The following is a 17,093-nucleotide window of genomic DNA, read 5'->3' on the forward strand; positions in this document are numbered from 1 at the left end:
ATGCCTAATGACAATGTTATGTTCTTGCAACTCTAAACTCCACCTCATTAATCTCTGATTCTTGTTTCTAATTTTGTGTACAAAGGTAAGAGGATTATGGTCAGCAAATACAACAACTGGATGTACAGATGAATATAAATAGACATCAAAATGTTACAGTGCCAATAACATAGACAAACACTCTTTTTCTATGGTAGAGTAGTTTCTTTGACATTTTGAGAACGTTTTAGAAAGAATAAGCAACAGGATGGCAAACAAAATTTTCATCTTCCTGTAATAACACAGCACCACATCCTACATCACTAGCATCAATTTGCATCACAAATTCTTTATCAAAATTGGGAGATGAAAGAACTGGAGAGACCATGAGAATGTCTTTTATTTGTTCAAAGGCCTGTTGGCGTGTTTCATTGCATTTAAACTTACTATTCTTTTTTAAAAGACATGTCAATGGCTTTGCAATGGTTAAGAAGTTTGAACAGAACTTCCTATAGTATCCAACCATTCCCAGGAATCTCATGAGTTCTCTCTTACATTGTGGTAGAGGGAAATTTGTAATCGCATCAACATTAGCAAGGACATGCTTCGCATGGCCATTACCAACAATATGGCCCAAATACTCGAAAACTGCATGACAAAATTCACTTTTAACAAGACTAACAGTCAAGTTTGCATCTGATAATTTTACAAACAAGCCCCTAATATGTGACAAATGTTCTTCAAAAGTATTGCTATGCACTATCACATCATCAATATAAGCTTCACAATGATCTAAGTTACACAACAAAAAATGGCTTCAAAGGAGCGCGAGGGATTTTTTTTATTGAGTTTCTCTACGACTTGGCACACATGGCAAGACTTACAGTAGTCCACTATATCCCTTCTCATCTTTGGTCAGAAGAAGTGAGCCAAGACTTTATGGTAGGTTTTCTTGACACCCAAGTGACCCGACATTGGTGTGTCATGGGCGAGACCTATGACTATTTTACGGTATGCCCTAGGTACTACAATCTGATGGTGAATCTGCCACTTATCTTCTACTAAAGCATCTGAGGGACGCCATTTTCTCATGAAAACACCCTGATTTTTATAATAACAAACAGGGACCTTATATGTCTCCTCTGGAGACAAAACCTGTTCATTAAGACCTTGCAATTCAGCATCCGTCTCCTGTTCGGATATCAACTTATCTCTAGTAAAAGGAGTTTTGTCTAACATTTCCTGTAAACCAAACACGTCGTTTTCAGACTGAGACTGTTGGTTCTCAGAAGATTAACTTTCTGCTTTTAACAGATCTTACAAAAATGTCTCATTGAGACCTAAAAAAGAGTCATCTCCTATATCTAACTTCTGACTTACCGTCTGTTCGGCATGCCCAAGATTCTCAGCCATAGCCCTTGTCAATGCACAAGAAGGAAACAATTCTTTATTCTCTTCATCCAAAATAAGACTAGGCTTTTCACAAATAATCGGGTCAGGTACAACCTTACCTCCCGCTAAATCATTTCCTAACAAACGAGAAACCCCCTTAACTGGTAAAGTAGGTCTGACCCCTACCACTACATACCCAGAGACTAAATCTGACTTCAAGTGTATTTCATGAAGATGAACTTTAACAATTCCTAACTCTACACCCTGAATCAACACATCAGAACCAGTGTGTGTCTTCTCAGACAGTGGCAGCACGCCCTCTAATAACAAAGATTGAGAAGCACCTGTATCCCTCAATACTCTAATAGGGTGAAAGTCAATACCATTTACAGACACTAAACCTTTAAATACAAAAGGTCTAAATTCCTCTCTAAGTACATCATGCTCTGGCTTTGGCTTAGCATCCTCAAACCTACTACAGGCAAATTTACCTGTCACAGATGTAAGGGCACTAGGACTTGGCTGGGTATCAGTATTAACAGGCCTTTTCTTCTGTAATGCCCAACATTCTGACTTAATGTGACCCTTCTTTTTACATTAGTTACAAGTTGGAATGTGCTTGAATGTTTCAGTATTCTTGAAATCATTACCTTTCATCTCCGAGTAGCCTAACTTAAACGAGTTCCTTGTGTAGTCTCTGGCCCTCCTCGAGAACCATCAGAGTTGGTAATTTCCTGTTGATTTTTGGGTTTTACAAAAGACACCCTATGAGTAAGTGCATAGTCATTTGCTGCAGTCGCAGCTTGTTCTAGATTTTCAACTTTCTGTTCATCTAAGTATGTTCTAATTTCAGGATGAAGGCAGTTTTCGAATTCTTCAACCAAAATAATTTGTTTCAACCTTTCAATGTCTGAACCAACATTTTTAGAAGTGCACCATCTATCAAACATATTTTGCTTTTCCCTTGCAAATTCAACATGAGTTTGTTCATTTAGTTTCTTGAAATTCCTAAATTTCTGTCTATAGGCTTCAGGTACAAGTTCATATGCCTTTAAGTCATTTTTCTTAATCACATCATAATTTGTACTTTGATAAAGTGACAATGCTCCATAGACTTCTCTAGCTTTGCCAACAAATGCACTCTGTAATAATAGTGGCCAGAATTCTTTTGGCCAGTTTAAATTCTCTGCAATTTTCTCAAAATGTATGAAATACTTATCCACATCTTTCTCTTGAAATTTAGGAACAAGTCTTATGTTCTTTGTCACATCAAAGTCAGATTTTGATCTAGCTCTAACTTCACCCTCTACATCATATTTCAACTTTTGAGTCTCAAATTCCAATTGTTTAAGTTGTAACTCTTGTTCTCCATCATGTGCATTTTTCTCTCTTTCAAATTCACGTCTTTCTCTCTCCTGTTCAATTTCTAGTTTCTTTAATTCTAATTCATACTGAAAATTTCTTTTTTCTATTTCAACATGTTGAAAATCTACAACCAATGATATTGCTCTTTCATCCAAAATTTCCTGTTGAACCAAATATTGTACAGCAGCATTTCTGATTTCTATTTTCCGTGCACTACGTTTCACATCTAACCCAAACTTTGTCACAAACTCAAACAGTTCATCTTTTTTCAAGGTTTCAAGTAACCGCGCTTGTGGCGTTTCCAGAAAAGTATCCAAGTTAAAAACCATCTTAACTGGTGTGTTCAGAATTAAATCAACTTCCCAATTATATAATTTCTTGTGATCAAAATATACGAGATATCGCTTTTGAAAAATACCCACAAAGTGCTAAAAGTTCGATTATCCCGGACGAGCCCCCAATTTGTAACATGCGCCGAATACACAAATATATTTATAGCGAGTTCAATTGACACACTTACAATAACACCAGTGAAAACGATTTGAAACTTTTATAAATTTTAATTCTACATAATTAATCACAAATATATAAACATACAATGATACAGAAGTACACAACACAGATCTAAAGTTCTACTCAACTTATTTATAATGATCATCGTATTCGTGAATCAGTTCAGGAATCCTCGAATATACGTTAAACATACGGATTGCAGATCAGATGCGCGATCCTAGCTAGATGATTGGGCCAGGCACTTCCACGGACCAGCGGATTACGAAGTGCTTCCATTTTAGCGAGACTACTGCCATCTTCTTCTCCAGACACAACACTACTGCTGCAGACGATCACGCGCTCTAAACGTCACGTCATCCGATCACACACGAAGCTTTCCAAGTGACGTCACAGATACACAAAAACAAAACAGCTGATGTAACAGCTTAAATACATAACCATATTATCGTAACAATATTGTCATTGAAAACCTACAGCATTTTAAAATCAACTTCAGATTGTGTGTGGGCGGAATCAGAGTTGTGTTTAACAAAGTATTTTTTTTTTAATGACTGATCACTAGATAGGAATATTTTCTTTCTCCGTTTTATTGAAGAAACAACTCTCTCTGGTGTCAAAATATCTAATCTTTAATTCATCGTAGGGAATGATTATATAAAATTATTAAAAACTCATACGTTTGGATGTTTTTGATTTGATAAAAAAAATTGTGATTTTGAATTTGCTAAAAGTTAGTTGTTTTTTTTTTTGGAATCCACTTCTAGTATATGTTGTGACAAAGTATGTTCCTCCTACACAGCAGTTACCGTGAGGAGCAGAGATTGGGGCTTGGTAGTACATTTACTGGATCCAGCAGTACTTCGGTTTTTGTGAAGTCTTGAAATCCAGTATACATGTACATATGTAGTTCATATTCATTCGCAGTTAAGACTGGAATATTAAAACTGGAAAATGATTTTGAAGAATGTTGTCTTTTGAACGGGAAATCAAAGTGTAAGTAAGATTACCACGTGTGGAATTAATGCCAAGTTCGTTTGAAATACAGTTGTAATGATGAGCCTTACAAAGAGAATGTTGTTACAAAATTTGTCAGCTGGAACCAAACCAATTTCCTGATGTATTCTACGTATTTCTTTTATCATGTCTGGTTTACAAAATATAGAAGGATAGATGGTACACACTTTTGTTTTGAAGTGTATAATACTTGATTTTTATATTTCCCTTTATCTAACAACAAAGTTTGACCCACAACTTTTAAATTATGTTAAAACTGAAATTTCTGATTCTGATTAGAGATACTGTCACCAAATATGTATGTACTTGGCTTGTGGACTGTAGTTTTCAAATCTGCAGATGAACTACATCATTACTAAGGGGATTTGGAAAGTATTTCCAGATCATTTTGCAATATAAATATTACCGGATACAGTGTTATATTACAGTGACAAATAGTAACAATATTTTACAGTGATTTTGATGGTATTTCCAGATCGAATCGCTATTTAACCATCACCGGCATGAGACATTGCTGTATTACAGGGACCAATAGTAGCAATAAAAGAGCTTGTAGTTCCGTTCCCCGTTCACCGGTCCGTATGGATGATTTCCAGACACGCTATTGCTGTTGTTGTCGTCCTCATCATCTGTATACACGGTTTCTTCTCTGACCTCCATTCCCTCAACATGTTGGCAGTGATTGGTATATCTCAAAAGATAAAACGGCTTAGTTCTTGGAAGTCGAATTTCCGTTGAGTAGGAACCGTCATTTCTGAAATTCAGCGAAAGTTGATCTGAACGAAAAGTCTACTAATTTACTAGGCTTTTAACGTCCTCCTAGACACCCGATACTAACTCGCTTGTTCTATTCTCAATTTAGTATTCTTTATAGGATTGCGGTCACTGTTTGTTATATTCAATTTTCATATATTACAGGAAGGAACACAGTCATCGATGTTTTGGCGTATGGCGCAGTACTACCTTCGTGTGTTCTTGATGAGGGTTAAACGTAAGGACACGTAAAGAACATTCCCTATATTACTGAACTTTAATAATTTATCACTGTTCGTTATCATCGACTTTCATCTCTAAACCTATGGATAGGAGATAAATATTTCAGAAGTTTTTAACAGTAGAAAAATTCCACTTATATTTCAACCTTTGTTTTGTCGGTATTTATAAGTTCAATTCATAAATAAAATCATGATTATGATAATATTTCATTTTATTTTTCCATAAATTTTAAGATGTACCTGCAACAGTAGTCAATTCTTGTATTCGAATTAAAATTTCCACTTGGTAATTCTCCCCCTGCAGTGTTTTCATTTCCAGAGTTTTCGTCATCCCAATGAATGCTTCCACTTTGGAAAGCTTAAAGTATAAACCAGATATTGCGTAGATATATAAAATAAATCCATATCATTAAAACATGATACATTTAAGGTTATTATTCAAAAACAGTTACTGGTACCAATAAGAGGAAGTGTGAATTTGCTATTGACAGCAGAAGTGCGATAAAAGATTTCATTAATAAAGAATAGACCATGTTTAATCACCTCCAGAAGGACATGCACTTCCATGCATCAGAATACAGTAGTTCCCACCGGGCCAATAACCCTCGTCATTAAAATCATTGGGATCCTTGGTGCAGTAAGAGAAATTCAGATTACTTGGATTGGTCCCACTGATGCCTGAATAAGCATATCAATTTTCAAATGAAACAATTCTGCATTATATATATCTGAAAAAGTTTATGTACCCAACAACATCATAAAGGCATATTCAGAAATGTTTTGCACTTCTACTGCATAGAGTTATATATTTAGTCACATGGAATGAAACGTCTCAACTTTAGTAAGGTTTTATTGAAAATATGATTTTATATTTGATTTCTTCATGACTTGCAGAAGTCAACATTCTAAATTGGCATTCTTGCATGATGCTCCTTAAAGCTTTACAAGGCATAGTAAGTTTACAATATAGGTCTATGTCACACGACGAACGCTTATAAAATGCTGTCAGAGACTGTTTCCTCTTTATGTTGTGTTCCTAGAGTATTAGTACTAAGATAAATATATCTTCTTTTCATGCTTGTGGCGTCACCTGGGTAAATTAAGATGGGCTTATTCAAAAGTTGATATTTTCTCTCTGACCAAGTTAATCAAATTTATACAAGAAATAATTCATACATTTGTAACATGTTCGGATTCCATTCAGTTTCTTTGTGTCCCTTCGAAAATTATTCACTCATATTGAGATGTCACTAGTTGTAGATGGTGCACCAGCATTTTATCCGATGCAATTCGCATAGGAGAGTTGCAGCAAAGGTTCTTTATCGTATCAACTTCAAAAGACACCTGATGGTTAGGTCCACACTAACCTTTTTTTTTTAAATTTAGCTTATTGTTTTTATGTCTTCTGATGTATTACTAATCCATTTCGAAATATAACACTTGCTTTTTGTATGGTTTGACATTTAAAGGACAGATCGAATGTTGCTAAAGTTTTCATTTTTTCAGCAAAAGCAATTCTCGGCATGACCAAAATTACTTTCAGTGTGTTTTGAATAAAATATTTTACGTTGTTTTCGAAGTTGAACGCAATGAACTTCAAATCCTGCGATATGTACATTTACTTTCGGCATTTTTGCGCCATTATGTGTGATGTGATATTGGGTTTTGAAAACATTTATTAGCTATGTCATAAACTTTAGATTTAATGGACAAAAAGATAAATATCATGTTAACGGCTTGTAAATAGCATTGCATCAGGGTGTTTTGTGCCGTTTAAGGGTGTACTAGCCTTCCATAGAAAGGTTTAGACCGAGCCTTTTCAATGTTTTAAAGGAAGTGAGAGGAAAAAGATGTGGATTATTTATCTATCCGCACATGGACTTTGTCTTAAAAACCCCAGTCAACTTTGTCTATCGAGATGTACATTGGACAGAGATCCAGATAAACTGCGAGCAATGGCTGTATCGAAGCCAAACATTGCTAGGCCTACAGCATATGCATTCTGTCCTAGCCTTCAAATACAATACCCACTCACATACAATATCCACTCAAATACAATACCCACTCAAATACAATACCAACTCAAATACAACACCCACTCAAATACAATACCCACTCACATACAATACCCACTCAAATAAAATACCCACTCACATACAATACCCACTCGCACCAGCTGAGCTTCACTTTGTAGTAACATAAAACTTGTGCTCTCACTATCTGGCAACTGGTCCATTTTACAAAAAAAATCAAAGATAAAAAATAATTATACTTTCAATTATAGATAATTAAATATTGTATTTCATTACTTTGAACTGACTTATAATGCTTTCATTATTTGATTGAACTCGTATTATCAAGTACAGTATAATGTCGTGTCCTCACATCCTCTGGTGTGTCCAGAGGTCCGTGTTTGCCCAACTATCTATTTTGTATTGCTTGTATGAGTTATGGGATTGATCACTTTTCGTTATCTTCACCTTTCATCTTCATGACGTGCAGATCACAATTCAATCAGGATATTAGAATTACTTTGCCAAAATAAAGTATTGTGATTTCAAATCTAAATTTGATTATTCTTGTTTTTCTATCTTCCAATCGCATCCGTGACAGCGAATGGGCCTAGCTGTCAACGACGTAACGTATCAGAATTTGTCTACTCCAAATATGAATACTAATACCACTGTTCATTTTTTAAAAGAAACCAAAAACTGCAACGCCATCACAGATGTTTAAAGTAATAACATTACCAATTAATGTTTAAATAATTATCCATAAAACATTATTTACTCGCAATTGCCTATTTCAAACTCACTTTCTTCGCAACATTAGAGTATTTACATCGCTATTTGTATGCACTAGTGGCTAAATCATGTAAGACTCGGGAAATTTGTCAACATCGATATCAATGTTGTCCATGGTCAAGATTGATGAATAAATTCGGTCCCTAATAATTGAGTTTTATAATGATATATAACACTACTTTCACAATACCTTGATCGAAGAAGGTCGCATGTGATATCGCTGTACCACGTGACTACCTAGCTAGAGGCTTAGATTTTAGTTCGGATGGTAGCTAATTATCGCAATATTAGAATTAATTACTATAATCATCAGAAAGACAAAATGCATTTAACTTTGTATACTTTGGAAACATGTCCGTTAAGAGTTGAAAACTTTGTATGCGCATTCAGGAGTATTTGCTTACTTGGAGTACCTGTATCAATGTTATTATTCATAAGTTAATTGCTTGTTTACCATAAAAGTGATGTCCGTATTCTACTTGGTTTTCGTTATCACCGTTTGCATTGTCCTGGTGTCTCCATCCCTCCAGCCACCCCGATGGACATCCAGTATTTGGCTTTACCAGAGTATATGTTCCACCTGGCCATTTCACTGAAAATAAATATAGGAAGGTATCTTATTGACAAAAAGCCAGAAAGATATTACACGGAAAATGGAACACGAAAGAGATATGCCCTGGATTTCTCGAGAGAAAAAAAGTAAGTCGAAACTTGACTTTAAGTCTAAGATTTTACTCAAATTTTGACTTGTGTAGAATTTTTGTAGACAAAATTTTTAGGTTTGTTCGATCATCACTGTAAGTTTTGCTGCGATTATGTGCAGATGACAACAATTATAAGTGGAGTTTTAAGAATTTTTAATCCCAAATCTATTATATCACTTAGTGATCGACCAATGATATAATACTAACAACACGTCTACACATTTACAAGATACCTAGTATAAATTTGTTTCCTGTCTTAACTTGCATATGTTGCAAGAGTAAAAAATATAAGAAAAAAGCGTGTCGCAATTCTCATAGCATACCGTGTCCGCATCTCTGTCACTTTTGCCAATTTCAATCTACATAGAAATGACAACAACGTGATCATTTAATCACGCCCTGATATTGCTAGAGATACTTCTCAGATCGCCTTAAGCAATGACAGTTTATCAAAGCATGTAGTGTCTGATTTTTTGACAAATGAAGGGCGAATATAACGAACAGTAATGAATCTCATCACTCATATAAGCAATACAAAATAGATATTTGGGCAAACACGGACCCCTGGACACACCATAGGTGGGATCAGGCGCCTAGGAGGAGTCAGTATCCCCTGTCGTGAGCCCTATGTCTTGATCAGGTAAACGGAGTTATCCGTAGTCAAAATTAGTGTGCCAAGAACGGCCTAACAATCGCTATGAAACACGTCAGACAGCATTTGACCCAATGATAGGTGGTATTGACGAACTAGATCGTTATAACGTACATAAAATTTGCAAATGCTGACTTCAGTTGAGATTGTTGAAACCCCTGTACCATCAACTTGTTTGTCAGTAGCTTAACTCGATTTAAAAACTGACTAAAAGCAGAAGAAACTCTTGCGTATCGAATCAGTTGAGAGATGTAAACACCATATGCAAGTGATAATAGAATATTGCTACATGAATATTGGAAATTGACGAGGCTGAAATCATCCCTTTTGTCATACTGTTAAGTTGGCAGTTTGCCGTCAATGTTTACTTTTAATAAAATATTCAAGTATGAAGCAGAAGTGAACGACTCTTTTATTTCGAGCTCACAGGGGTATATCGAATCGACATATGAATGAAAGTTATTATTGTTAATAGACGAAACGTCATCGATATATCGAAATGTCGAATTGAAGGCCACAGCGAAAGATTCATATGAATATTCAAATATAAGAAATAAAATTCCCACTGCATTCTCTTTATAATTATGTTCCTGATATGTGTTATTTCGTCAAATCTAGGATGCAAATCCTGTATATTACCGCATAGTATCATCTCATGAGAATCATCCGTAATCTGAACCTAAAGGTGTTGGTGTCCAGTTTTTTACTTTATCTATAGATATAAGAAATATACAATCTGACTATTTAGCCGACCTCTGAAACAATCATACATGCTGAAAGCTAATCTAAAGGAAAAAAGCATATGGAGTAGTCCGGGATATTTTTTCTTTTATCGTTGGCCTTAATCATTTTTCCTGAAACAAAAACTCTTACATTAACGGCAAGCTGACAACTCAACTGTATGACAAACGGGATGATTTCAGCTTCTCCGTCGTCAACTTCCCATACTTATGTAGCAATACCCCATTATCACCTGCATATGCCGTTTAGATGTCTCAAATGATTCGAAACGGAAGAGTTTGTTCTGCATATAGTCTGTTTTTAAATCGAGACAGGCTACTGACAAACATTAATGGTGCAAAGGTTTCAACAGTCTCGTTTTAAAGTCAGCTTATCGCAGATTTTAGTCCCGTGGGGATCCGGGTTAGAATAAATCCTCAGTACCCCCTTGCTTGTCGTAAGAAGCGACTAAATGGGGCGGTCCTTCGGATGAGACCGCAAGAATTGAGGTCCCGTGTCACAGCAGGTGTGGCACGATAAATATCTCTCCCTGCTCAAAGGCCATAAGCGCCGAGCATAGGCCTAAATTTGCAGTCCTTCACCGGCAGTGGCAACGTCCCCATATGAGTGAAATATTATTGAGTTGGACGTTAAACAATATTTAATTAATCAATCGCAAATTCTATGGTTGTTATAACGATATGGATTGTTAGGCCAATCTTGGCACACTGATTTTGAAGACGGATAATTTCGTTTACCTGATCAAGCTATAGGCTCTCGGCGGGTGTGACCGGTCGACAAGGGATGCTTACTACTCTTAGGTGCCTGATCTCACCTCTGGTATATCCAGGCGTCCGTGTTTGCCCAACTCTCTATTTTGTATTATCTAAATGTGTTATGTTCGTTATCTTTATCATTCATGAAACGAAAACCTGCGTTTGATTTGAAGATTTCATATCAACCAAAATGATAGAATAGATAATGAGACAATGTATTTTAATCAGATTTTAATTATAAATGTACCACAGAGTGAAATAATGAGATGAACAAGAATATTAGAATTAAATATATCCATTACAAGGAGAATATAGATTTCCTCTTCAATACTACACATTTAATGTATAATGTAAAACTATATGAAACGATCGTGTCATTGTGTAAAATTTTAAAGTTTGATTTCAAATAGTTTTATCTTAACGAGTATGATTTGGTGCGTTTAACTAGGTTCTTTAATCAATTTCTAAAGTAAAAAGCACAAAATCCTATCAAAATTCAACTTAACATATTACCAACAGCTACTTGTGACAATGTGTTATTTTTCAACTGTCATATTTATCATTTGACTGCAAGAGTATTAAATTCGTGGTTTTTTTTTAAATACTCTTACAATATATTATGGATAATCGTAAAGTGCGAAAACTTATCATGTCTGAAGTTAAAAAGAATTCTGATCAAAGTCCATGTCCAAATATTTGGCAGCAATTATTTCAATTTGGCTATAATCAAAAGAACAATGGCTACGGTAAAGGACTAAGTTGTTTAGTATTTACCTTTTGTAGTTTTGATATAGTTTTTGACATTATTTTAAAGTCAAGATTGTAATTTCAAAATATACATAAACTACTGGTTAAATTAATTTTTCTATAGTTTGATTGTTAAGACTTAAATCATTTGAGATTAACATGCACAGTCCCGAAGCCATTTCAAGTAATGGAAATGGAGCATGAAACTTTTATCATGGCTGTGCAATATCGATGTAGGTCAGGACAGGTCGAATACTACTTGTGATATCCGACTGTCAGTGGTGTTTTCTTCATGGAACAAAGGCAGAAATATAGAGCAATGATTCAATTCGATTCGATTTCTAGGTCATTTACACAAGTTATTACCAAATTCTATCCGTTAGTACAACCTTACAGTTAAACAATATATTGCAGGTAAATTAAGTGCAATATGCATTAACGCAGTAGAATGATATCATATACCCCCCCCCCCTAAAAGGTTAAGACAAATTACATGATTTGAGAGAAATGACACATTGAGTTTAAATATTTCATAATTGAACACTTGATAAATTTTGATTATCTTATTGGAGAAAAATTACACCTGCTGAGATACCTGAAATAAAGCAGCGAAGGCGAATGTAATGTCTAACGGTGAACTGTCTACCTTGTGATCAGAAAAATATTGGAAGTTTCAGTTTGATTTTAAAACAGCATCTCTATCATTTATACACACATATGCAATACGAAATATACCAAATGTAATATACATCTTCATATGTAAAATAGTCCAATTTGTCAAAAACATTAGAGTTCATAAACCTAATTTTCTGTAGATACTCGTGAAACCTCCGCGATCTACTATCATTGTTTCTTTGTCATCATCTTTCTACAGAGGTATGATTATATGTTTCCTGCAGATTACTGCTACTTTATACACATACTGTACACCCAGTTACATGTATATAGAGGATGATGTTTTCGTGTGACCTGAGGTTTCTAATAAGGTAATCGCGGGTGATATGTTGTCATAAAATATGAGAGCATTTCTTATTTGTCTACATTCAACGAAAATGAAATTTTATAGAACATAAAGCCTGCCATCCAAAAATGTATGAAATCCCTGCATAACTTGTATCATTATTGTTCGATTTGTAAATCTCTCTAGTCATACTGCCCATATTAGGAAGAAAATAGTCACATTTTAAACGTTACCTATATATCCTGTTAGAGATTTATTTCGATAATGATAGTGAAAGATGCTCATTTGCCTTGTCATATATTTCATATCTTAAAAAGTCATATTGAGAAATAATTTCAATAAAAACCCTTTCTCACAGGCGCAGTTATACTTGTTTAGTCGTAATACACATACCAAGAAAGGAAAAAACACATTTGAAATTTTACCTATATTTTCATCAAAATCATGGAAATTGATAATTTTCAAACATCCACTTCAGTAAAATACTCATTCATTCTCGCTCTGGTCCTATTCTAAACTTAGCATTATGCGTTTATCTCTACAATATCTGTTTTTATTTTGAATACAATTCGTGATACACGTAGTATCAATATCAATGGACGTTTAGAATGTCTGTTCACTTTACCTTCTATACCTGCGGTATTCCCATCCGCTTCCATTGCAATTGTTTGCAATTTCACTTTCAACCAACAATTTCCTAAGAAGTCTGCAATGTATCAGGCTTGAACTATACAAATATCCTATACAGATCGGATCGTTTAGGTAGCATTTCATGGTACAAGCTTGAAACGATAAACCCTCGAAAAAATCAAAGTAGTATGAAGTATTCTTTGGAAGGATCCCATCAAATAACGGCTCTCGTTGATAACGCACGTATGTTAGAGCTCTGGTGAATCCGGTCTGTAAAATTATAATGGACATCATGCTAATATATATAATCTCTTTTCTGTAACCAACCATATTCATCTTTTGAAAACAGACATCAAATGTGGTGATGTTCGCTCAGACTGTGTTTTAAATTTCTATTACCGAAAACACTAGCTCTAAGCTGTATCGCTGTTATTTATTCATTACCCAAGAGAATACGTAAAAAAAAATTCTATGTTTGCTTGATTTATTGATTATATAAATGTGATGCAATCCTGAATCAATTTCCATATTAAACGAAGCTCTTTCAATGTACCTTACAAAGCAGGTCTCTTTATGATGTAAGCAAGTATTTTTCTCGACCTTCAGTTTTCAAGTTATTCTTTATTGTATTGTTTTGAATTCCCTATTGTAATTGTGTTTGTATTCTAAAGACGTTCCTTACTGATTGACTCGCCATACAACCACGTGTTCAGTACTAAATACTATCTAACGTTCGAAACATCTTATTAGTTCCCTGGGGGTGTGAACGGCTAACAGGGGCTGCTTACTTCTCCGCGCATTTGATCCCATCTGTGGTGTATCCAAGGGTGTGTGTTTACCCATCTTTGTATTTATATTCTTTATGTAATACTATTGTCTTTGTTCTGACCATGTGTCCACTTTTTGGATCTGACAAATTCATACTGATTGTTAGGCCGTTGTTGACACATTGAGTTTGACTACGGATAACACCGTTTTCCTGATCAGGATATAGGGCTCATAGCGGGTGTGACTGGTCAACAGGGGATGCTTACTCTTCCTAGGCACCTGACCTCACGTCTGGTGTGCCCAGGAGTCCATGTCTGCCCAAGTATCTATTTTGTATTGCTTATAGGAGTTATGAGATTGATCACTGTTCGTTATTTTCACCTTTCATGATGGTCATTATTAAGGAGGACTAAACGAAACCATAGACAGATTCGTCCTCTTATGATGATGTTGCATACTGCATAATGTAATGCACATAATGTAAGGCATACATTGTTATGTAAATCTTGTACGGTACTAATTTTGATGCACCAGATGCGCATTTCGACAAATAATGTATCTTCAGTGATGCTCAAGCCGAAAGTTTGGAAATACGAAATAACAATAAACTTGTAAGAGCTAAAAGGAAAACTAGAGTGCCAAAAACTGGAACCAAATTCGTCGAAGGATAGAGCTATGCATGTTTAAATGTTCAAATGATATGGTTAGTCATTTGTTTTTTTTTACAGCCGCCACTTGGACAGTTCTAGTTAGAGTAGACATTACGTTACGCTAAAAGATGTAGTGGGAATGACGTCACAATGATGTTGCTTCTCTCTTTTCATTTTGTTGCCATGATGATTATTAGTATAAAAATTGGTGGGGAAGACGGACGATTGAATGTCGGAGTAATTTTGTACATCCAATAACGAGAACATATGATTTAAGTAGCTGAGAAATAGAGTGAATGAATTATCTGAAGTAAATTTAATCCAAGAAAAAGATGCATCTTATCGAATAATTGTCGTGTATAAATGACTTCAAAATAAGTTATACAAAATGGTTGATATTTTATATTCTCCTACAAATTTGAACAAAAATAATGTTGCATTTTTGCAATACAATGCATGTGTTGCAAGTGAACAATAAAACGATTTAGATGCACTAATAGCATCAAGATATGAAAAGCATCATAACACAATCTGATCATGGAGCATGTACATTTAGGCAACCCATAATTCATAAAAGGTGAGAAGTTTGAAAACATCATTATCTGTTTGTTTCATGATTATGAACAGAAGGCTCCTAATGCTCGAGTTTATGATAGTGAACCCATAATTATACACTTAATTACGATTTAGCAAAGAAGTATGTATATCTAAGCTATTAAAAATGTTAAAAATGTAACGAGTTTGTACAGTCTTAATTTCATTATAGAAATTTTCTTCTTTGCAGCATAGATTGATCACTGTTCGTTATCTTCCCTTTTCATACTCAACATTTCATTTTGTGATGGATTTGAATTCGAGTGAATACTGTCGATGTCAAAACACCAACGAAAATTATGCTCAATAAAATTATTGATTTTGCTCTGGCTTATGTGCATGACGACATGCTTGATGATGTGTATTCATTATAAAGCAAGCAAAAATACCTTGAGTTCAGCACTGACTTACGAATGCCTTATTTCACAGGTAATTTGTAATATCAAATGCAGCAAGTAACATCTGTTTAGTAAATGCAAATCGTGCTATAATAAGTATATGAGAACGACGATGTAAAAATGCATAACAGATTATAAATATTTTTTGTTCAGTTCTCTTGATGAGCACATAATAATGATAGCATTCATGCACCCACCTATATACACCATACACGTTATCGGTCCAAACTCATCTACTTGTTGTGGTCTTTCTTGTTTTTTTTTAATCTTTCTTCTCTGGTTTTAGTAAAGCAAATGACACATTACAAAGCATGGAGCGTAAACTTGTAGTTAAAGATATTTACAGATTCCTTGTGCTCTTTGTACTGGGTGATAAAGGCCAGTTTTTAGTTGTCCTTATACCTCTTGATAATGTTTCATTGAAAAGTATATTTCCACTTATCAAATAAAGTGATACGAAAGCTTGCTTTTAATATTTCATCTAGACAAAAAGTCCATTGACGACAATTTCTTCCAACACTAGAGCGTTCCTTCCTCCACTATCATTTAGATCGTCTGATATGTAGTTTAGCTCAACAATTTTTGCGGTGACGTACGTTCCATAAAGCAGTGTCCCGCATTCTTTGGTGTGAACTTTTCCAGTTTGACTCGGTCCTACGAATAAACCACAAAATTCCATCTCCGACCAAGTGAACGAATTCCCTACTCTAATTCTCCACATTGTGCAACCAGTGACCTAAAAAAAGTTGTGAATGTATTGTTGATATTACTCCATGGTCTAAACTCCCTCAATCAGACAATAACTATAATCCAGTGTATAAAAAAGGAATGTTTAAAGATACAATTGCTGTGATAAATTTAAGAAATTCATTTCAAAATTAAGGATTATCTCCCTCATTCATAGCTCTTATCCTTGAACGAATTTGGCTCCACTTTTTTGGCACACTCCTTTTGCCTATGATAGCTCTAAAACGTCATTGTTATTTCGAATTTCAAACATATCGGTTGAGCATCACTGAAGAGACATAATTTGTCGAAATGTTCATCTGGTGCATCAAAATTGGTACCGTATAAGTTTTACATTCAATAACTAACGGAGATTAATGATGTTCAGCATGCAATTGAAAGATACATGTATGTTGATATCTTAACCTCCTGTTGAGTTAAGTGTATGGTATCTGAATTCAAAATACGTTGCCCTAAGTTAATTTTCTTAGAATCGCTGCCAATAATCACTTTATCAAACCTGTTTCATATTAAATGTGATGCAATTCTTCTCATTTTGATTTTGACTGCAGGTTACTCCGTTTACCTGAGCAAGACATTGCGTTTAGGCGGATGTGACGGTCAACAGGGGATGTTTACTCTTCTTAGACACAAGGTCCCACTAATTGTGTTTCAAAGAGTTCTTCTTTACCCTACTCTCAATGA

At 34.9% G+C, this 17,093-nt stretch overlaps 1 protein-coding gene across 1 annotated transcript; it reads right to left on the bottom strand.

The window, feature by feature from the left end:
• Positions 1-3,785: 3,785 nt before the first annotated feature.
• LOC130047826 (uncharacterized) lies at positions 3,786-13,526 on the bottom strand. Its single transcript, XM_056143423.1, has 5 exons — positions 13,248-13,526; positions 8,517-8,654; positions 5,802-5,936; positions 5,499-5,616; positions 3,786-5,017 (listed from the first exon to the last, which is right to left on the bottom strand). Exons 1-5 carry the CDS (start codon positions 13,279-13,281, stop codon positions 4,783-4,785), a joined length of 660 nt encoding a protein of 219 aa, XP_055999398.1. The 5' UTR covers positions 13,282-13,526; the 3' UTR covers positions 3,786-4,782.
• Between the last annotated feature and the right edge of the window lie 3,567 nt (positions 13,527-17,093).

This window comes from Ostrea edulis, chromosome 7 (genome assembly GCF_947568905.1).
Source record: "Ostrea edulis chromosome 7, xbOstEdul1.1, whole genome shotgun sequence".
In the NCBI taxonomy this organism is placed as follows: Eukaryota; Metazoa; Mollusca; class Bivalvia; order Ostreida; family Ostreidae; genus Ostrea; species Ostrea edulis.

Excerpts from the sequence above, each read along its gene's own strand:
- LOC130047826 (XM_056143423.1), bottom strand. The coding sequence starts at position 13,281 with ATGGAAGCGGATGGGAATACCGCAGGTATAGAAG. Across the intron at positions 5,937-8,516 it reads ATACGGACATCACTTTTATG|GCATCAGTGGGACCAATCCA; the intron begins GTAAACAAGCAA and ends ATGCTTATTCAG. Across the intron at positions 5,617-5,801 it reads AAGTGCATGTCCTTCTGGAG|CTTTCCAAAGTGGAAGCATT; the intron begins GTGATTAAACAT and ends TTATACTTTAAG.